The following is a 23,820-nucleotide window of genomic DNA, read 5'->3' on the forward strand; positions in this document are numbered from 1 at the left end:
ACATGCATAGTTTGCGAGTCTATACGGAACATACATACATACAAACATTCATTTTTATTTATATAGATTGTCATTTTTGACCTGGGGTCATTCCCCCCCCCCCTTGGTCATCCGTGTAACAAAAAAGGTTGGTCATCGGAAGGTTAAAGAGGAAGAAGTAATGTTTTTGTAATCGCGAGTTGCTGTAGTTGTCGAACACGTTAGTGTAAAAAAATCAAAGTGGCGAGAAAAATTATTTATTTATATCTACGAGCCCAAACGAGTTCGAGTATTTGTATCTACAGTCTACAAGTTCGAAATTAAATGTTTCTTGCATATTTTGAGAAAAAGAAAATACAATTTGATTAAAAAAACTTACCCAAATAACTGAGTTATCCATCTAGTAGTATCAGTAGTAAATCTTGTGCTTAACTTCTGCAAAATAGGCCTTTCTAGACCTCCACAATAGACTGCCAAACTGTGCGTTACCATTACCAACTTAGTAACACTATCCAAAGAAGGAAAGTTGAGGGGTTCACCCTCATCATCTGTACTAATCAACCCATGGATAGTTTTTATAATTTCGTCAGTATGTTTCTTTTCTAATCCTAAGAATACAGTAGAATGATTATGGACATTTTCTGGTATTGGAACTCCTTCGGCGGCTTGTTCTAACCTACTCACTATTTCTGAAGCTTCAATTGCCAACTCCCCTAAGCTCTAAGTAATAAAAGAAGTACAAGTTAAAACTACAATAAATTAACAATACAGTTACATTGCTTTCATCGGACATTCCACATTTAAAAATAAAAACAACATAAAAACTACCATATTTACTAAAACAGAAAACCTTCCTTGAGATATTTAGATATATTTAAGATGTATTTGTTTATTTTTTTTATTTATTTTTTTTTTACGGACATACCATTTTTATTATACAGGGTAGCGATAAAGTATGGAAACACGGTAATTTCTCGGAAACCGCTAAAACGATTTTTATAGATTTTGGTGGGTAAGGGTCTTATAATGAGGCCGATATTATAGTGGTAATTACATTGTTGTCAAATCTTCCGTTTTTCTGGAAATCTAATAAACTTTCTTATTTTAAATGGAACTCCCTGTATATTTTTTGCTTTTTGGAGTCCTTAAGAAATACTAATTATTTTTCATGTTATATTCCCTATACTTAAATGCCATAATTTGGGAGTTAACAAATTATAAAAATCGATTTTTTCGGCCCGGGTAGACATTATTTTAGCATCTTTGGATTATTGGGAACAAAAAAGGTCTTTTGTCATTTTCCTCTAAAGTGAATCGTTTCCGAGTTACAACAATTTAAAACTGAAAAATATCGAAAAATGACGATTTTCTAGGTTAAAAAGCACAAGTAAAAAATATTATTTTTGAAACTACGAAGTACCTAAATTCAAGTTCAAACCTTATTGTGTCAGACACCAATAAGTAATTTGGCCTTATTTCATTTTAAAATATTGGTTTTTAGTTGTTAATACACCCGATCGCCCGTTCTCTCATATGCGCTTCATTAACAATTAAAAAAACAATGTTTTAGAATAAAACGTGTCAAAAATTCTTATATGGAGCTGATAGAAGAAGGTTTGAACTTGAATTTGGGTACTTCGTAATTTTAAAAATTATTTTTTTACTTGTGTTTTTGAACCTTGGATATCATCATTTTTCGATTTTTTTCAGTTTTAAATTGTTTATAACTCGGAAACGATTATAGGTCTGGATCCCGCGTATGAAAAAAAGTTGATTAATAGCAAGCTAAAAATTTGTTAATAGCTTAAGGGTGTCTAGTCGGATAAACTTTGATATATGGGAACACTGGAACAGGGGCAGTTTTAATTGTGGAACAGGTTAAAAATTTGGAACGGTCAGACCACGAAAACGGCACATGTATTTTGTCCGACAGAACAGACTTAAACTCTCCGAACAGAGATTAAACTCTCATGCAAAAATCAGACTGCTATTTATCACCAAATGGAGCAGGTTAAAAATGGATCAGTTCATTAATTTAGTAGAGGACGGAAAACCTACTAACGATGAAATACCTATAAATGAAGCAGAAAATGATCAAGAATGGAAAACTATTAGGCGTAGGCGACATCAGTTTAACGGACGAAGAAAAATTATAGTAGGTAGCAATAGAAATAGCGATGGGTGTTCCAAAAATTTCAACTCTACATGTTAAAGTGAATTTTCCTGAAGCAACATGTGAAATGATTCAATCGAAACATCCAACAATTTACTCATCGTTCAAAGTAAATATATGTTCAGGGAACTTCAACAAGGCCATGAATCCCGAAGTTTGGCCTCATGGAGCTGTTGTAAGCCGTTTTTTTACCACAAGAAAAAACAGACAGAAGAAGCTTAGTTTTTGATCCAGATATTATATTATTAAATATCCCAAGTGTTAGTCAGAAGACTGGTTTTAAATTGGATAAGTTAGAAGTATTTAATTCTGCTAATTTTGACACAGTTGGTAAAAATGCTTCAACTATAAATCAAAAAAGTTTTGGCTTACTTCATCAAAATATACAATGTGTATCAACAAGCATTGAAAAACTAGAGTTCTTCCTGCAGTGCGAAGGTCTACATAATGTATGTGTCTGTTTAACTGAGCACTGGAAATCTAAAGATCAACTAGAACTACACCATATAAATGGATTTTCTCTGGCTTCATCCCTCTGCCGTGACCAAGAAGGGGAACATGGAGGGTCTTTAATCTATGTGAAAGAGGGTGTGGTTTGGAAGGAACGTTCTAATATATGTTCTCAATCTGAGAAATATAATTTTGAAGTGAGTGCTGTTGAAATAGACTATTGCCTTTTTAATTGTGTTGTGTTGTGTATTTATCTGCCTGGACGTGGCTCTATTGTTGTTTTTATGTCAAAACTGGATCTAATACTTGATGTGCTAGTCTCCGAAGGTAAGGCTATAATATTAACAGGTGATTTTAATATAGATTTCAAATCAAATTCACTAAGTAAGCAGAACTTGGTAAATGTTTTAGATTCTTATGGCTTAACCGTAACTGTGAATGATTATACAAGAGTAACTGCAACTAGTAAAACTCAAATTGATTTATTGATATATTGCTACAAACATAAATCACCAACAAAAAACAATGGTTGTGGAAGGTTTTATCTCTGATCATCGTGCGCAATTGTTCCAACGTAGCATTAACACAGACAATGATGCCTATATATTCCTCCGTTCATATAGTGAAAGAACATAAATCGTTTTGTTCAAACCCTTGAGTCAACAAATTGGTCAGAGGTATTTAATACAATTTCTGCTGAGGATAAATCATTAGCTTTTTTAAATACTATCCAAAATTACTTTCGGTCCCATTTTCCACTACTTAAATGTAAACCTAAAAAATGTACACGTTCGAATTGGTTTACGCAGGAACTGTACAATTTAAGGGATCAGCTAAAACTTTTAGAAACGATCTGTCAGCAAAATAGTAATCTTAGGCCAGTCCTTCATTTGGCAAAGACAGAATATTCAATAAAATTAAAAGCAGCTAAAAGTAGTCACTTCATGACACAGTTAAACGAATCATCAAATAAAATTAAATGGATTTGGCATTTAGTAAACTTAACAGTCGGGAAACAAAACAACTCAAAAGTACCTAGTGATAATAATAATAATTTAGCAGACAAATTTAACCACCATTTTGTTGAAATGGCTCCAAAGTTACTTGCCGCTTTGGATCCTACTAAAATAGGTGGGTTTACATCAGCATCAAAAAACCGTAATAGTTGTTCTATGTTTTTATATCCAACTAACCCACAGGAAATAACTAGTGTAGTCGGAAGTTTTAAATCCAAACACAGTTGTGGTTTTGATCAGATTTCCCCTAAGTTATTAAAACAATGCATTCACGCTTTCGCAGATCCACTGACGGATATTTGTAATGCCTCTTTTCAACAAGGAATATTTCCTAGTATGTTTAAACTACCTATTGTAATCCCTTTATTCAAAAGTGGTGATAAAGATGACCTTAACAACTACCGTCCCATAAGTCTCTTATCTGTGTTTTCAAAGATAATTGAAACTCTGGTTTATACTAGAATAAACGCATTCCTAAAAAAGCATAGTGTCTTGCATAATTTTCAACATGGTTTTACATCTTCTAAGTCTACAACTACAGCTCTTGCAAATTTCGTCAGCTTAGTGCTGGATGCTTTGGACAGACGAGAGAAGGCATGTGGTTTATTTCTCGATTTGTCCAAGGCTTTTGATACTTTGGATCATAATTTGTTGCTAATAAAACTTAAGGGGATTGGTATTCGTGGTGTAGTTCTAAAATGGTTTACTTCCTACCTAGAAAATAGAAGACAAAAAGTGAAGATAACATCTAATGGACTTGTAAACGAATCAAACACATTGGATATCCATTATGGTGTCCCTCAGGGTAGTGTATTGAGTCCTCTACTTTTTATAGTATATATTAATGATATAGCTTTGATAACTAATTCACTGAGTGGAGTTAACATCATCAGTTATGCGGATGATACCAACATTCTAGTCACAGCAACATCCGATCAAAATTTTCAAAATAAAACTACACAGGGTCTGGATCCCGCGTATGAAAAAAAAGTTGATTAATAGCAAGCTGAAAATTTGTTAATAGCTTAAGGGTGTCTAGTCGGATAAACTTTGATATATGAGAACACTGGAACAGGAGCAGTTTTAATTGTGGAACAGGTTAAAAATTTGGAACGGTCAGACCACGAAAACGGCACATTTATTTTGTCCGACAGAATAGATTTAAACTCTCCGAATAGAGAATAAACTCTCATGCAAAAATCCGACTGCTATTTATCACCTGTCATAATTCCTGTCATTTGACATATTCTACATGTTCCACTGATTAAACCGCCCATTTGGTGATAAATAGCAGTCTGATTTTTGCATGAGAGTTTAATCTCTGTTCGGAGAGTTTAAGTCTGTTCTGTCGGACAAAATACATATGCCGTTTTCGTGGTCTGACCGTTCCAAATTTTTAACCTGTTCCACAATTAAAACTTCCCCTGTTCCAGTGTTCCTATATATCAAAGTTTGTCCGACTAGACGCCCTTAAGCTATTAACAAATTTTCAGCTTGCTATTAATCAACTTTTTTTTCATACGCGGGATCCAGACCTATACTATCCACGATCAACAGCTATTTCTTATCCAACAAACTAGTTTTGAATGAAGAGAAATCAAAGTATATGCTTTTCACGCCCAATAACTTATTAAACCATCAAGCCACTATACAAGCAGCAATACATAAAACAGACTGCACGAGGTTGCTGGGGGTCCTGTTAGACAGTAATTTTAAATGGTCAAACCACATTTCTAATTTGAAATCCAGATTAAGTAGCGCATGTTATGCATTGAGAATTCTTTCACGTCTCTTTAATACATCAATATTAAAAACAGTATACTCTACCCATTTTTACTCAATAGCCAAATATGGCATTGAAGTCTGGGGTTGTACCTCTGAATTAGAGCAGATATTCGTACTTCAGAAAAGAGCTATTAGGATAATATATAAAATGAAATTTAGAGATTCTTGTAGAGGCATCTTCAGACAAAATAATATTCTTACAATTCCTGGTCTGTATATATTTTCGTGTATAATGTATTTACATTGCAAAATTTATGAATTCAATAAATTTCAATTTAACCATGTTTATTCAACAAGATTCAAAGACAATCACTTTATGCTTCCACAACATCGTTCTGTTTTGTTGGAAGGTAGCACACATTATACAGCCATAAGTTTCTTTAACAAATTGCCAATAGATATACGAATGAATTTACATCAGCCAAACTTTCGGAGGTGTGTACATCAATACATTTGTGAGCTAGAGCCATATTCTAAAAATAACTTTTAAGTATGTTTTGTCGTATTTATTAATTTATATACTTTTAAGATGTACATTATATGTCTGTAACTTTGACTTGTCTCATACATGTACAACTTTGTATAATGTCGCATGTGATGAATAAATTTGACTTGACTTGACTTGTTTTAATGAGTGGAACATGTAGAATATGTCAAATGACAGGAATTATGACAGGTGATAAATAGCAGTCTGATTTTTTCATGAGAGTTTAATCTCTTTTCGGAGAGTTCAAGTCTATTCTGTCGGACAAAATAAATGTGCCGTTTTCGTGGTCTGACCGTTCCAAATGTTTAACCTGTTCCACAATTAAAACTGCCCCTGTTCCAGTGTTCCAATATATCAAAGTTTTTCCGACTAGACACCCTTAAGCTATTAACAAATTTTCAGCTTGCTATTAATCAACTTTTTTTTCATACACGGGATCCAGACCTATTAACTTTAGAGTGTTTAGAGAAAAATGACAAAAACCTTTTTTGTTCCCAATCATCCAAAGATGCTAAAATAATTTGTACCTGGGTCGAAAAAATTAATTTTTGTAATTTGTTTTAAATTTTTTTTAATAAATGTAGCAATCACTCCGAAATTATGGCATTTAGATATAAGGAATATAACATGAAAAATAATTAGTATTTCTTAAGGACTTCAAAACACAAAAAATATACAGGGTATTTGAAATAAGAAAGTTCATTAGATTTCCAGAAAAACGGAAAATTTGACAACAATGTAATTACCACTATAATATCGGCTTCATTAGAAGACCCTTACCCGCCAAAATCTATAAAAATCGTTTTAGCGGTTTCCGAGAAATTACCGTGTTTCCATACTTTATCGCTACCCTGTATTATATTTGTCATCATTTGTGTTATATTAGACTATTTGAAAACACCTTATGTTGAATAGTTGAAAATTTAAATCCTTAAAAGAATCTTTGGTAAATTATTCAATAACTACTAATATCTACTAAACGCCCCACTAGCCAATTATAGAGAATATTTGCTTCTTCAGTGTTAATACTGAGCTTGAAACTTGTATGAGAGTTGAATCGGTGATCTTTCAGCTCTATAATAGACATGTGTCTCAGCTTTCATAATTTTTATAATTAATACAAGCAATTGGACTTCAGAAATCCTAGGTTCTCGCCCAAAGTGACTAGAAGTAGAACCGGAAGTCGATATCGGAACTATTTGTGTGACTTAACGTCGATTGGTATACAACTTCACTAATTTTCACACCATCTTTGGGTTATAAGCTCTTATTCGACACCTCATTTGCCATTTTATCTGTTCTAATTTGTATCTACAATGGGCATTTTTGATCATTGTAAAAGACGTTGCATCGAGCTGCTTTAATCTGTTCATTTTCTCAAAAAAGTATGTAATTGATGGATTCGACCGTTACTTGATGGAAGTTCATTTTATCTCACAATAAAACACTGAAAACTTTTGTTTTCTATACTTCCACAAAATTTATTATTTACAACTATGTGACTACAGCCGTTTCGGCAGAGTGCCTTTCTCAAGTGATGCACTTGAGATTAATCGATGATTTTTTTAAATGAGAATAGGGGTCATCTGATAGCTCATTTGAAAGGGTATTTAATTCTCTATTCCCTAATATAAACATTAATATAATTATTTATACAAGGTGTTCATAAAAAAAAATTTTTAATTAAAATAATTGAGACAAAAAGAAGAATGTATGTAATTTATCTAATTAAAAATACGTTTTAATGTTGTCAGCAAACAGGAAAAAAATGTTTATTTGACAAATAAATATTGTTTCCGCTTAAATTCAATGTTAAAGCTGCCATCCACCTGCCTCTTGCCAGTATGAACATTTCGTTCAAGCGAAAATCAATGTTTATTTGTCTAATATTTTTTTTTATTTGAAACTGTTTTTGTTTTCTGTTTTATTCTGAGTAGTAAAACGCATTTTGAATTAAATAAATTACATACATTCTTCTTTTTGTCTCAATTATTTTAATTTAAAAAATGTTTTTTTCAACACCCTGTATAAATAATTATGTTAATGTTTACATTAGTGAATAGAGAATTGAATACCCTTTCAAATGAGCTATCACATGACCCCTATTCTCATTTAAAAAAATAATCGATTACGTCATCACACCCAGATGGATGACGTCACTAGTATGGTATATATGACAAAAAGTCGGAAATTAAAAATAAAAATCGACCTGTTTTGGAATTTTTCCTTAAAGTCGCCGGTTTACGAAATAATGAATTTATGCGTTACTTTATGGACGCACTGTATATGTTTGCTGTTCAGAGACAATAGATAGGATATATTGAAAGGTGGAAAAACATTACATTTTATTAAATCTTCGATTAAATTATAGCTGTATGGAATGTATTTTGTGCACTCAAAGAAAGTGTGATTCAAATCACCCACCTTCTGACATTCAGTACAAAGATTTGAATCAAAAACTTTCATTCTTGCTAGATGTAGAGGGAAACATGCATGTCCAAACTTCATTCTGATTAATATATCTTCGAGGTACTACATAATTTTTAAACCAATGTATATTTGGAACAGAAGGTTGAATATCAGTCTTAGCAGTTCATATCACTGTCCCCTCATTACGTGCCCCCGCAGATATTGTAACTTTCTTATTTTTATTGTGTATACTATTTCATATTCTTTGCCCATTTCTCACAATACTTCCATGTTAGTTTTTTTCTGTGTCCATGCTATTCTAAGCATGTGATATATCATTTGACAAATATTGAAAAGTCGAGCTCGAATATTTAGTTCTGGTTTTGGTGTAATTTCCAGTTAAAAAGTTATAACCAGATATTTGGTAAAACTGACTCAAAATTATTGAAATCATATATTAATTGAAGCAAAGCAAAGAATTTAAATAGCGACTTCCACTTCTGCTTCTGGTCACTTTGGGTGAAAACTTTAGGATTTACGAAGTCCAATTGCTTATTCAGATTAAATTTGATAAAGCTTATTAAAGGGCCTAGCCGGGTAAGATGATGAAAACTGCCCCCAACTCGATTCGAATTCCATATAGGTCACTGTTTAGCATATATAGTGAAACTAACTTTCTGAAATTTTTAGCCCCCTAGGTGGTCATGTGACCCACCTAGAGCCTAATTAGGGTTTTTATGTTTTTATTTTTTATATCAGCCGCATCGAGAACTAGCAAAAAACTTTAAATAAAAAAGTTGTAAGTTCTGCCCGAAAATTTTTTTTAATTTTTGGCGGGAAATTTAAATTGAAGAACGATTTTAAAATTTTAAATGAGTATAAAAAAATAACAAGACATTCGTTTTCACGAAAAATATATAGCGTGTATTTTTGCATAATATTTCACCCTGAATTTTTTCAAATTTTTCGGTTTTTTTTCCTTTTTTGATACAATTTTATACATGTTTTTCAAAAAAGGTAACACCGTCACTAGAATAGGTAAAAAAGTGAAAAATAATTGGGGTTTGTTTAATAAAAATTTTTTGTAATGCCATCCATTTTCAAGATACAGGGCGTTGAAGAGAACAAATTTTTACACATTTTTTACGATTTTGCCGAAACTACTGGCAACATTGTAATAAAATTTGGCGAGTTTTAAGAGGTAGTTGTGCAATTTTTTACATACAATTATGAATTTTATATTTGTCATTGGCGCGCATAGGGGTAATGGTCTGAACTTTTTAAAGAAAAAAGATAGTACGCCACTGACATATTTCAAATTAACAATCGTTTTTGAATTCCTCGTTCAATTTGTGACAAAAAATTTATCTTCCTATTTTTTCATACGACGCGCCATTTTTATTCAAAAAATAAAACATCTTAACCCTTAAGTATTCGAACTTCTAGTAGTTTCTACATCTACATAAACTCGTACATCCATTATAAAAACTAATTCGAATACTTTGGAAGCGTTAAGATATTTTATTTTTTGCAGCAAAACGGCGCTTCGTATGAAAAAATGAGAAGATAGTTTTTTTATCGCAAATTGTACGAGGAATTCAAAAATGATTGTTAATTTGAAATATGTCAGTGGCGTACTATCTTAAATGCCACAAGAAAATAGCTTTAGAACAACATAATAATATGTATTATATTATGACTAGAGATTGCAATTGCTGGATCCAGCATCCAGCAATCCAGCTGGATCCAGCGCTTTTTTTTACATGCTGGATCCAGCAAACCGGGCTGGATCCAACAGCGCGGATCCGCAAACGTGTCAAATTCGAAATAAGTTACTGAATGTCTTCATTAGCCTCTTTATTCAAAGCCGTGAGTCGGCAACTTGCCATTATATCCCCCTAGGAGTAGCTCAGTATGCTGGAAAGATTCTACAGCCTAAAAGTTTGCATCGATAAAGCGGTGATAAACATTGATTCTGTGATAAAATTCTCTGCTGGTGAGTGGTCAATAAATCAATGAGTTGATGGCCACTCTCTAACCGGTAAAACTGGCTGTAGAAGCTCTTTGCAGAAGAGAGTATACTTTGATAACGGCCGACACAACCATGACATTTGCCTTAGACAAACTGAATAGCCAGGACTCTAGCCTTAATGCCAATCTATCGGAAGCACTACGCAACATATTCGCGGAACAGTATCTCTCTGAAATTAAAGGTACATTAATGTACTTACAAAATCAAAAAAGTATGACGAAGGACTAAACAATCCTCGTTATTTCCCCATGCCGAAAAAGAATGCAATGTGACAAGAGATGAAAAATTTGTTGATTCGTATAATAAACAAGTAACTGTGGAACCAGTGTAAGAGGACATAATGAAAGAAGATGGGCCAACTAATCCAGAGTCCGTGAATTTTACTTTGGAACAAAAACTTGAGATTGAATTGAAACGAAAAAAAAGAACTTTTATAACCAAAAAAAATTTGGTTCTCAAAAAGATTACGAAATGATTTTAGAAGAGGAAATGGCAGTTTATGAGGCCAAAGGAGTGGAAGGCGATTATTTGTCAATGGTCTATGACTATTTGATGACCTTAAAACCGACCAGCACAGAGGCCGGAAGGGCTTTTTTCGCAACCGGCTATATGTGCAGTTCTGTGCAAAGTAGGTTAGGCCTATGTTTTTTAAGGTCTCACTTCCAAGAAACTAAATAATTCATGTTTAAAAATTTAGAAATTTAAAAATTTAGAATACAGACAAAAAAACATTAAAATCGTATTTTTTGTGATTCCACATTTTGCTGGATCCGCGCTGGATCCAGATGGATTCAGGTCAATCTTGCAAAAATCCAGCTGGATTGAAAATGCTGCTGGATTGCAATCCCTAATTATGACTACAAAAAAGACATTCAAAATGCAAATTGTATTAAATTAAATGGTAAAAAATATACAAAAATTTTGTAAACTGATTAAGTTTATGTAATGGGGAATTCATAGAAGTGAATCACTATCAGAACTCATATGGCACATATCTAGATAAGTGCAAAGTGGCTAGTTTAGTTAAGCATTTTGTGTAATTAATAGAAGAGATTGCACTAATCTATAAACCTATAAGTACATACAAGATGTAATGTTTATGGCAGGAGGCAGGAGAAGACACTATTGGCTCCAAAATCTGTCGAAGTGGTTTCGGGTTCACATTAGTAGAACTTAAGCAGTAGAATCAGTAGTGTAGTACTTAAGCAAGATGAGAATTGCCAATTGAAGACGAAGAATGTTTATGGGATCAGCAAGATTGGGATCGTATACCATTAATGCTTCAATCACTTTAATATTATTGTGATGTATTTAGGACTTACTTAGGGATGGACCTGGTTGCCAACAGTGAAGAAGAACCAGAAATAAATAGAAGGCTTGTGCTAGCAAATAAAGCCTATTTTATGATTGGACACATATTCAAAAGTGTGAGATGTACACCAGAAAACAATAAGTGAAAATAACAACTGGCGAATTAGATATAATAAAGAAATATACGAACAATATAGCCAACCAATACTAGCACAATACATTAAACTGCAGAGATTACGGTGGGCAGGGCATGTGGTCCGCTCATGAGAATAGAATCCCCAGAAAATTGCTGAAAGCAAGGATAATAACCTGCTTTCCAAAAAAGAGATGGGAAGATGAAGTAGATGAGGATGCCAAAAACCTCATAAAAACATGTTCATGGAAAAACACAGCAGTAACTCGAAGGTTGGACTGGTTGGAGAAGCTTGCTGAAGGAGGCCAAGGCCCGGTTTGGGCTGTAGTGTCATTGGCTGGATTGGAAGAATTTAGGACTAACAGTAATATACATATTTGTACAAAATTCAAAGTATTGAATCAAAAACCATAAGAAGTCAAGGGTAATTAACAAGAAGATTTCTGGCTAATATCTTGTGCGCCTTAATTTAGAACTAACGAAATAATACACTAAATAGGAATACAATACATAACATATCGTCGAAACCCTACACATCACAAAGAAAAACATATATTTCAGTCTCTAAACAAATAGAAAATTAAAATAAATAAAAACTAATCTATAAATTTTCCAAGCGTAAAAATTTACATATGTATAGTTTAGACTAATTTTATGTAAAATAGTAAAGGTGAAGACTTACATTTTTATTATCCGTAGTCATTTTTTTAATTTACATTGCTGTATATCGGTTTTCTTTAAATAATCAGATATTTGACGTTGAACGTTTGATATTTATTAACATGAAGTTAGACGATTAAACGTGTCAAATGGCAACGTGGCTATATACTTCTGCCACACAATATGTTACTGTGTTGTTAGGTAACCACGAATTGAACTTCTTAATTTGACTTCTCTCATTTGACTTAAGAATATTTTTAAAATGCTAATACAGTAAGTTAAGAATTGATACGCATATGTAACTTAAAATCTTATCCATAATTAAATTTAAAATGATTCAAAATTTGTTATTTTACTGGAACTGATTACTATCTAGTAATCTGGCAACGAGGCAAATAAATAGTAAACAAACCATATAACTTTGAAGTTTCTTAAGTGTCAAAAATAAAGAAAGGTGTACATTAAAAATCCTGAAAAAATCAATTAATTGATATTAATATTATAATATTCACTTAATATGTTGCGTTAAAATAGTGAATCCTGATCAACGGTATTGATTTCTTGAGAAAAAGATAAACTTATAATTGAGACTGATGACAAAAATGAGTGCCAAAGGTTGTCATCACCTACAGGTTTTTAAGAAAACTCATGCTCATGTGGATGCTTTAAAATGGGTTCACGTCGTTTTCGTTGTAACAGATACTCCTAAAAGCAGGAAAGCTAAGGTAACAGTTGTTATTTTCTGAACAATTGAGCACAAATATTCAAATAATCTATTTTTATTCACTCATGTTAAATTTGGATGGACAACTCCATTTATTTGTTTTTCATTAAAATTAAAATAAATGATTTTTTTTTGTTTTACTTCCACATAGATTCTACTTGTTACTAAAGTAACAAGGTGTCAAAAAAATAATTGTAACATCAAATCTATTGTTTTCATTTCATATTGTGAAGTAATAAATGTTGCCTACATTATGGCTGTGAGTGTAAAATTTTAAAATGGTAAATTTTTCCTTTTCTGTCTCTCTAATTTTCTCTCTAGAGAGAACAAGAGTTTTAATTGTATTTAGTATAGAATTTTAATTATTTCATTTTTTTATTCATCTTGTACTAGAATTAAGTCCAATATCCGCACTAAAACAACATCCTACAATACCTATGTGGCAAAATAAACAGTACTGAAATAAATATTGAAATGTTTATGAGTATTTATATATTTAGTATACATGATATAGCCTTGCAAACATTATTCACGATGACGTTACCGATAAAACAGATGTTAAAGACCCCCTGGCACAAAAAAATCTTTAATTCTATTAGTCTGCAATTCCAGAATGTCAGACAGTGGATCAGTCTGCCCCCGTTAGCATTCCCCATATGTACGCATCAGGTGGCGTTAGGCCTGTTGAGTGGCGTTCTCCCAAAATCAACAAGCAGTATTGGAAGAGACTCCCTAGCTGTGTGACAGGTTGCCCTGTCCTACTGAAACCGTTATTAATTTTAAGCTTGGACCATATTCGCGACCTTTTCTGTATGACCGAAAATAGTACTCCATAGTAAAATTTTTTCTGCAAAACTAAGAACCATCCTGAAGCACCTAACATTAACACAACATTCACATAATTTATAACGACTTTCAGAAACCACTCAGTACGTGTTTGATGTACTGCACTGAATGTAATGATTCTGTAAAAATTTTTTTATACAATTTTATGAAACAAATCTATTTTGGTGCTACTATAGTATGCAGTCGACCTTGAGGGTACAATCTACCTGAAGGATTTGTACAAAGTAATAGTTTGTCTTTCTACAACATTCTCGTTCCAGATATTGTATTGTTGATAGCCAAGACTTAACTAATTTTTGTAAATCTACCAGGTCATTTTATTTGAAAAGTGGGGTTGATATTTATGTTGTGCATACCTTGGAAAAAGGGTACGGTGTTATTTGTATAATAGTAAAGAAACTAAAGGGCCTAGCCGGGTAAGATGATGAAAACTGCCCCCAACTCGATTCGAATTCCATGTAGGTCACCGTTAAGCATATATAGTGAAACTCACTTTCTGAAATTTTTAGCCCCCAAGTGGTCATGTGACCCACCTAGGGCATAATTAGGGTTTTTATGTTTTTATTTTTTATCCAGCCGCATCGAGAATTAGCGAAAAACTTTAAATAAAAAAGTTGTAAGCTTTAAAAAGTTCTGTCCGAAACAACGTTTTTTTTTAATTTTTGGCGGGAAATTTAAATTTTAGAACGATTTTAAAATTTTAAATGAGTATAAAAAAAAACTAAAACATTCGTTTTCACGAAAAGAATATATAACGTGTATTTTTGCATAATGTTTCACCCTGAATTTTTTCAAATTTTTAAAATCAGTGAAACGCAAATTTAAAAATGAAAAACCGCATTTTTTCGGTTTTTTTTTTTGTTTTTTGATACAATTTTATACTTATTTTTCAAAAAAGGTAACACTCTCATTAGAATAGGTAAAAAACTGAAAAATAATTGGGGTTTGCTTAATAAAAATTTTTTACGATTTTGCCGAAACTACTGGCAACATTGTAATAAAATTTGGCGAGTTTTAAGAGGTAGTTGTTGTGCATTTTTTGACATACAATTAAGAATTTTATATTTATCATTGGCGCGCATAGGGGTAATGGTCTGAACTTTTTAAACAAAAAAGATAGTACGCCACTGACATATTCCAAATTAACAATCGTTTTTGAATTCCTCGTTCAATTTGTGACAAAGAATCTATCTTCCTATTTTTTCATCGCGCCATTTTTATTTAAAAAATAAAACATCTTAACCCTTACAAAGTATTCGAACTTCTAGTAGTTTCTACATCTACATAAATAGTTCAGAGAAATAAGGAAAAAAATATCTTGTTGGTGACACAACCCCCTCCAGGCCGAAACCAATTTTTTTGAGGAGTATGGACATCTGTAATAATATCCTATATGTTTCCTGCAGCCGATTTTGATATACATAGTTATAAACAAATGAAGATCAAAAAACTGTAAATTTTCGCTTTTTTCGTCTATAACCAAAAAGATAAGTATTTTAAACAAATTTGAGAGTGTGAAACTCATAAATCGTATAAAAAACTTCAATATGGCGTTCACTGAATATGTCTATCCTTATTGGTTGCTTAGAAAATTGCAAAATAAATCATAAATTTTGAGTTTTTATACATACATATTTATAACTTATGTAAAAATTAACTTAGAACGTTCTTATTACACGGAATGCTGAGACTTCTGGTGCTTAAATCATGCCCTTAATTTCAAAGCAATTGGTCAAATAGTTTAAAAGGTACCTATTTAATTTGTTTATCCCAAATTAATTTTTTTTGCAACGCTATAAATCAGAAAATGATGAAGTTACACTAATACAGGGGTAGATAAACTGTGGCTCGCGAGCCACATGTGGCTCTTTGAAGGATTATTTGTGGCTCTCTATAAATGTATCTGAATTACTTTTAATTTTTGTGTTTCAAAATGTCTTAAATTACTGACAACAAAAAATATAAAAGACTAAGTGTAACATCAGAACTTAGACAAGGAGACTCCTTATCACCGTTGCTCTTCAATTTGGCCTTAGAAGATGTGGTAAGTAAAATATCATCTGAGTTGACAGGGCGATTTGCGAATCGAGGATCAAAATTATTGTTGGCCTTTGCTGATGATCTAGGAGCATTCGCTCATCCTACAAGAGACGTGAGAGAGATGTTTTCACAACCCGAGGAAGAAACAAGTAGTCTGGGCCTTCGAATAAATGAAGAGGAGACAAAATACATGCTAGTAACCAAAAATCCAATACCAAGAGTTAGGCAAAACATTACTATTAATGGCCACATCTTCGAAGTAGTAAAAGAGTTTAAATATGTAGGGGCGGTAATCACAGATGACAACCACATATAAAAAGAGGTCTCAGCAAGAATAGCTGCGTGGAATAGAGCATTTTACTCCATATCATCATTATTGAGATTTAAGCTGCTAAAAAGACAATATAAATTAAGACTGTACATTAGTGATGTAACGAATGTCATTTTTTGAATATTCGCGAATACGAATGCGGCTACCGACTTTCGCGAATGCGGATGCGAATGCGAATATTCAGTTTTTTTTTTAAATTTGTTTCTATTTTTGTAATGTTTCCTAACTTTATAATGAAAAGTTAATTGATATTTATTGTAAATTAATCTGAATCTTAAGCTTTATTAAATAATGCCAAATAATAAAAAAAATTGAAGGCTGATAATGTGATTATACAAGGTTAAGTTCTATCTATCTATTGCCCTTCATTTGTCCAAAGTTGAACGTAGGCCTCCCCCTTATTTTTCCACTCTTCTCGGTTCAGTGCTAATCCTGTCCATCTGGTCCATGAGTATCTTTTTAGGTCATCCGACCATCTCATCTGTGGTCTGCCCCTTCCTCTTTTGTAGTCCCAAGGTCTCCAGTGAGTTATCGCTTCATTCCATCTTAAGTCTCTTTGTCTGCTGTTGTGTCCTGCATATTTCCATTTGAGAGTAGCTGCATGTTTGAGGTTAGGTTACTTTTTCTTAATAAAAAAAGATGAGAAGTGAATAGATTTTGATTTTATTAACCTAATATTATCTTAAAATAATTTTTTTTTCTGGTTTTCATATTCGCAAAACATTCGCACAAATTTTGCGGATGCGAATGCGAATTTGCAAAAACATACGAATATTCGCGAATGCGAATACGAATATTCGTTACATCACTACTGTACATGCCAATTATTCGTCCAATTCTTAAATATGGAAGTGAAACGTAGACTATACATCAGTGGGAAATAAATAAGTTGCTGGTATTTGAAAGGAAAGTTATCAGAATGATATTTGGTTCTCAAAGAGATGAATTGACAAGGTCGTGGAGAAGCAAAACTGAATTTGCAACTGTGTATGGTACTGAAAACATCGTCAGACATATAAAAGCTAAGATAAAATTGGCAGGTCATGAAGTAATATCAGAGGAAGACAGAGTGTTAAAGACAGTGTTTTCTGAGAGATAGAAGATCAGTAGGCCGTCCCAGAAAAATATGGAAGGATGATGAAGAATCGAAGTATCCTGAACTGATAAAAGCTGCTTGTAGAATTATTTACATAAATTCTGAAATAATATTTATAATAATATAATATTTGACACAACCATTTTATTTCACTTTCAAATTCGTGAAATCCAAACACGGGAGAAAAATTTAATACTTTTTTACACTTTTTCAATAATTGTTTAATTGTGGCTCGCGAAAAATTTCATATTTTGAAAAATGGCTCGGACTATCAAGGAGCTTGGCCACCCCTGCACTAATACGTTGGATAGTTTATAAAAGAAGAAGATTTATACTATTAATTTAATTAAAAAAATGACAAAAAATAATTCTAAATACTGCAAAATTATTTTGCAAAAACATGTGAATTAAAAAGGGGGGGGGGGGCTAACTTCGTCCCTAATTGTCCTAGGACAATTGTTTTTTTTTTCTAAATGTGTATAAAATTCACTCTTTCCAAATATGAAAAAATAATTTTTCTACGGGTAACGGTTAAAAAGTTATTCTAATTGTTTATAAGTAAGCAAAAAATAAACGTGTCTTTGCAAAATAATTTTACACTGTTTGAAATTACTTTTTGTCATTTTTTTTTAATTAAGTCAATAGTTTCAACGTTCTTCTACCATAAACTGTCAGAAGTCTTACTGTAACCTCATAATTTTCTGACTTTTGGTGTTGCAAAAAAAATGAATTTGGGATCAACAAATTAAATAACTTTTAAAGTATTTGACCAATTGCTTTAAAATTTAAAATATAGTTTAAGCACCAGAAGTCTCAGCAATTCGTGTAATAATAAGGTTCTAAGTTAATTTTTACTTAAGTTATGAGTATTTATAAAAACTCAAAATTTATGATTTATTTTGCAATTTTCTAAGCAACCAATAAGGATAGATATACTCAGCGAACGCCATATTGAAATTTTTTAGACGATTTATGAGTTTTTTACTCTCAAATTTGTTTAAAATGCTTAACTTTTTGGTTATAGACGAAAAAAGCGAAAATTTACCGTTTTTTGATCTTCACTTGTTTATAACTATGTATATCATCAAAATCGGCTGCAGGAAACATAAAGGTTATTAATATAGATGTCCATACTACTCATAAAATTTGGTTTCGGCCTGGAGGGGGATGTGTCACGAGAAAAATCTTATTTCTCTGGACTAAAACTCGTACATCCATTATAAAAACTAATTCGAATACTTTGGAAGCGTTAAGGATATTTTATTTCTTGCAGCAAAACGGCGCGTTGTATGAAAAAATGAGAAGATAGTTTTTTTATCGCAAATTGAACGAGGAATTCAAAAATGATTGTTAATTTGAAATATCTCAGTGGCGTACTATCTTTTTTTTTTCAAAAGTTCAGACCATTACCCCTATGCGCGCCAATGATGAATATCAAATCCTTAATTGTATGTCAAAACATGCACAATAACTACCTCTTAAAACGCGCCAAGTTTTATTACAATGTTGCCAGTAGTTTCGGCAAAATCGTAAAAAATGAGTAACATTTTGTTTTCTTCAACGCCCTGTATCTTGAAAATGGATGGCAAGCAAGCAAGCATAGTGATTTAACCCAGCCTGAGAGACTTGCTCACCCCTAGAGAATGACATTCGGGTGATACAATTCATTGGGGCGAGGAGGATTAACTCCCGTAAGCAGGAATCACTCCACCCCGCTTCAGTGCTCCTGACCATCCACTTACCCCCCGATAGCACTCTGATGCGCTATAGGGGCTCTCAATCAGCAAAGTGCTTATCATATGGGAGTCTTGGGTACACGGACTCCCATATGAAATCCTACCCCGATCAATGCAGGCCAGCGTGAGGTGCCCTATTCCCGCTATCTCTAGTGACTTATCTGTTTTGCTTGCTCGGGCGCCGAGTCCCCGCTCTGGGCTATGTCCAGTTCGGTGACTCGGCGCTCGAGGATGTGGGCCCCTCATGCCCGTTTTTTGGGTTTTGTTACTAATATTTTTTTTGTGTCTTTCGCCTATTGTTAATATTTTATTGATTTGTTTAGTGGCTGAAGCCGTTTTAAGTTTTTTGTATATTTTTTTGAGGGATGTCTAAAATGTATAAAAATCAACATTAATAAATATAATGAGATGCCAAAGGTGAGCAAGTTGTCTTCTTTTGATAGAGCTACGATTATCTAGCCTTTATTATATATTTACTAATATTTGCTGTTTGGGTCTCCTGTGTTTCCATCTATGGTACACATCATACCTTAATATCTCTTGCAGGATCCGGTTTGTGTGGTCTTCTAGCTCAGCAAATTTTGTTCTGGCTTTTTCCTCCATAATATCCAGTACTCTTATTTGTTTTAGGTCTCTAAATAAGAACCGTTCGGCGACGTATCTGGGCACGTTTTCAGCTTCTCTGAGGCAGTTGTTGTGTGCCGCTTGTATCTTCTTTTTGTTACTTTGACTTGTGTGACCCCATGCAAGAGATGCGTATGTAATTATTGGCAGTATAATGCTATTTATCAGTCTTAATTTTGTTTTCATAGCTAATTTGCTTCTTCCTGCGAGTCCTCTTATTGTCGCTCTGGCCGCTGCTGTTTTCTGGACTGTTGCGTTGACATGTGATGTGAATGTTAGACCTTGGTCCATTGTGACTCCTAAATATTTAGCTTCGTTTTGCCATTCGATGGGTCTGTCTTGCAATTGTCTTGTTCTTCTGGGTTATCTCTTCTCTTTTTGAAGATAACCGCTTGGGTCTTATCTGGATTTATTGCTATTTTCCATTTTCCATTCTTCTATTGTATCCAATGCCATCTGTAGATTTCTTACAGCTATATCTAGGTTCATGTGTTTTGCAGCAATGGCAGTGTCGTCTGCATAAAGGCTGATCAATGTTCCGGGTTGAAAATGGATGGCATTACAAAAAATTTTTATTAAGCAAACCCCAATTATTTTTCAGTTTTTTACCTATTCTAGTGACGGTGTTACCTTTTTTGAAAAATATGTATAAAATTGTATCAAAAAACGAAAAAAAAAACCGAAAAATGCAGTTTTTTATTTTTAAAGGTGCGTTTCACCAATTTTAAAAATATGAAAAAATTCAGGGTGAAACATATGCAAAAATACAGGTTATATATGTTTTTCGTGAAAACGAATTTCGTAGTTATTTTTTTATACTCATTTAAACTTTTAAAATTATTTTAAAATTTAAATTTCCCGCCAAAAATTAAAAAAAAATTCGGACAGAACTTTTTAAAGCTTACACCTTTTTTATTTAAAGTTTTTCGCTAGTTCTCTATGCGGCTGAGATAAAAAATAAAAACATAAAAATCCTAATTAGGCTCTAGGTGGGTCACATGACCACCTAGGGGGCTAAACATTTCAGAAAGTGAGTTTGACTAGATATGCTAAACGGTGACCTATATGGAATTCGAATCGAGTTGGGGGCAGTTTTCATCATCTTACCCGGCTAGGCCCTTTGTGTAAAGTTTATTGTATATTCCTAAATACATAGTAGTATTTTTAACCTACATTTCGCCTACAAAGGTGCCTTTAATTATTGTGTGCAAAGCCTTCTGGGAAAAGATTTTTGTGATTAGCCGCACATGTATATAGTACATACAAAAACAATCTTCACAAATTGAATAAAATGCATAAGTGTGATAAATTATTTTAATTTTACAAATTCATATTTTATCTTAACAATTTACTATTTAGTTTTGAATAAACCACAAAATTGGCTTATTTCCAACTAAAATAGCAAATTTATATGACAAATTAAATTATTTAAGTATTCATTTGTAAAATTAAAATAATACTTAATTATTATGATTTATGCTTTTTATTTACTTTGTAAATATCTTTTTGTCAGCATTGTAATATAATACAGCTTACACAACGCATCCCTCGGTAGACCACATTCTATAGTAGAAACATGATGGTAGACTACATACTATAGTAGCACCCTTATTTTTATTGGATGCCCATAAAAATTTTAATTCTCATAAGAACTATTTTTTTACTCTTCATACATACCTGTAATGATTATGATAACATAAGTAACATAACATAATTGTAACAATTATTGTAACATTGTAATAATTCAACAATGTTAAAAAAAAATTCGTACAGAAAATATGATAATCTGCTGTAATTCCGCAGCAAATATTCTGTGGATTCAGTCACCTTTAGATTTTTAAGGTAGTCGCTAATGCCTGTATTCTTGTTATTTTTAAGAACTCTTTTCATTTCCGCCGTTGTCCTGTTGAATACAGATTTGTCTCTTGGTGATCTTTTTCTTTGCCAGATTTTCCTAAGTATCCTGTTATTGGCGACTTTGTGAAGTTAAAACTTCTTTAGCAGCGTTGTGCACTTTTTGGATGGGGAAAAATCATTGAACATAGGGCAGTCAATGAGGTTATTTGGCTACGAATTCCATCCTACTGCATAGATTTACTTGATATTTTCACAATAAGTAGAGAAAAGCTCAAGAAACAAAGTCTACGCTATGGCGATGTGCGCTTTTATAGTCTGTTCGCTAAACTCGGACGCAACTTTCTAGATATTTTAGTCGGTAATTTTGCCCATTTTAGTAAAATTGGCAAAAAATAATTACTTAATAGTTAATAATCACTAAATAGTAATTTCGCCAATTTTTGCAAAATTGGCAAAAACAAAAAAATTATCGACTAAAATATGTAGCCAACATATTTTAGTCGATAATTTTTTTGTTTTTGCCAATTTTGCAAAAATTGGCGAAATTACTAAGTATTTAGTGATTATTAACTATTAAGTAATTATTTTTTGCCAATTTTACTAAAATGGGCAAAATTACCGACTAAAATATCTAGAAAGTTGCGTCTGAGTTTAGCGAATAGACTATATCTTGGGGGTGCTTCCCACCCCTTCTCGGGGATGTAAAATTTTTTGGTTAAAATAATCGCAGAAGTGGCTAGAGAACCTAATTCTAAGCAAAAACTGTTGAATAATTTTTTTTGAAAACTCAATAATTTTTGAGTTATTCGTGGTTGAAAATTGGTCGTTTTCATTGAAAAATGACATCTTTTCTGTCGGTTTTTTGCGAATACCTTACAATCTATGCATCTAATGAAAAAAACTATACAAAATATTTTTGTAGCTTATAAAAAAAAAACAAAGAGATTCGTTCCTTCATATATCTTCTAGTTATAATACAAAAAGAGATATGGTAGGTGAGAAGAGTTTGTTTTTCTGGTGCATGTTGAAATCGGTGTATTCAACTTGAAATAAAAGAGAAACGGTCGATTTTAATTGTATAATGCTACCAATACCTTTTGTAGCGATTGAAAAGACGTTTAGAATGAGCAACATTAAATGCCGATTACATTCAAAGTAAGCGAGATATGCTGCAAAAAATTGATGACTAATAGAATTTAAAAAAAATGTGAAGTACATTCAATCCCTCATCCATCAGAATTTAAATGCATCCTTTTCCTTCTACAATACTTTTTATTATAGTGTTATTTCTATGTTCAAAAAGTTGGACGGGTTTAAAATGAATAGTTTTTGAAAAAAATAAGATCAAATTATAGAGCGCATTTTTAAATTTTCTTAAGAATCTTCCTTTTTCTCCATGTAACTCGAAAATGATAAGAGATACGAAAAAAAGGTACCACACAAAAATGTAGGATCTTGTTGAATAAAAATTCTGTTTTGTGTTTCATTATTGTATCTCTTATCGTTTTCAAGTTACATGTAGAAAAACAAGATGTTTAAGGAAATCTAAAAAGGCGCTCTATAAATTGATCATTTTTTTTTCAAAAACCATTCATTTTAAACCCGTCCAACTTTTTGAACCTGTCCATAATACTATAATAAAAGGTATTGTAGAAGTAAAATGATGCATTAAAATTCTGGTAGATAAGTGGGTAAATATACTTCTCATTTTTTCTTAAAATACATTAATCATCAATTTTTTTGCAGCATATCTCGCTTAGTTTGAATGCAATATACCTTTAATATTGTTAATTTTAGAGATCTTTTTAAGCACCACAAAAGGTGTTGGTAACATTATACACCTAAAATCGACCATTGTCTGTTATTTCAAGTTAAATAAAACGATTTGAGCATGCACCAAAAAAACAAACTATTTTCACCTACCATATCTCTTTTTATATTATAACTAGAAGATTTATGAAGGAACTAGTCTCTCTGGTTTTTTATAAGCTACAAAAATAGTTTTATGTAGTTTTTTTAGTTAGATGCATAGTTGTTAAGATATTTGCAAAAAACCGTTCGAAAAGGTGTTATGTTTCAATGAAAAATGCCAATTTTCAACCACGAATAACTCAAAAAATATTGAGTTTTC

At 32.3% G+C, this 23,820-nt stretch overlaps 2 protein-coding genes across 3 annotated transcripts in view; one reads left to right on the forward strand and one right to left on the reverse strand.

Annotated features, from left to right (window-relative positions):
• LOC126882016 (pyridoxal-dependent decarboxylase domain-containing protein 1) overlaps positions 1–12,612 on the reverse strand; it is a 102,966-nt gene extending 90,354 nt beyond the window's left edge. Inside the window, exons 1-2 of the mRNA XM_050646786.1 lie at positions 12,458–12,612; positions 359–699 (exon numbers count right to left, since the gene is read on the reverse strand). Of these exons, the coding sequence (XP_050502743.1) occupies positions 359–699; positions 12,458–12,478 (362 nt within the window). The 5' untranslated portion in view covers positions 12,479–12,612. The remainder of the gene's footprint in view (positions 1–358; positions 700–12,457) is intronic.
• Positions 12,613–12,708: 96 nt separating this feature from the next.
• Positions 12,709–23,820, forward strand: part of LOC126882020 (ubiquitin carboxyl-terminal hydrolase nonstop) — a 54,866-nt gene continuing 43,754 nt past the window's right edge. For both annotated transcript variants that reach the window (XM_050646796.1, XM_050646797.1), the window contains exon 1: positions 12,709–13,160. In XM_050646796.1, coding sequence (XP_050502753.1) covers positions 13,029–13,160 — 132 coding nt within the window. In that variant the 5' untranslated portion in view covers positions 12,709–13,028. The remainder of the gene's footprint in view (positions 13,161–23,820) is intronic.

This window comes from Diabrotica virgifera, chromosome 3, assembly GCF_917563875.1.
Source record: "Diabrotica virgifera virgifera chromosome 3, PGI_DIABVI_V3a".
Classification (NCBI taxonomy): Eukaryota; Metazoa; Arthropoda; class Insecta; order Coleoptera; family Chrysomelidae; genus Diabrotica; species Diabrotica virgifera.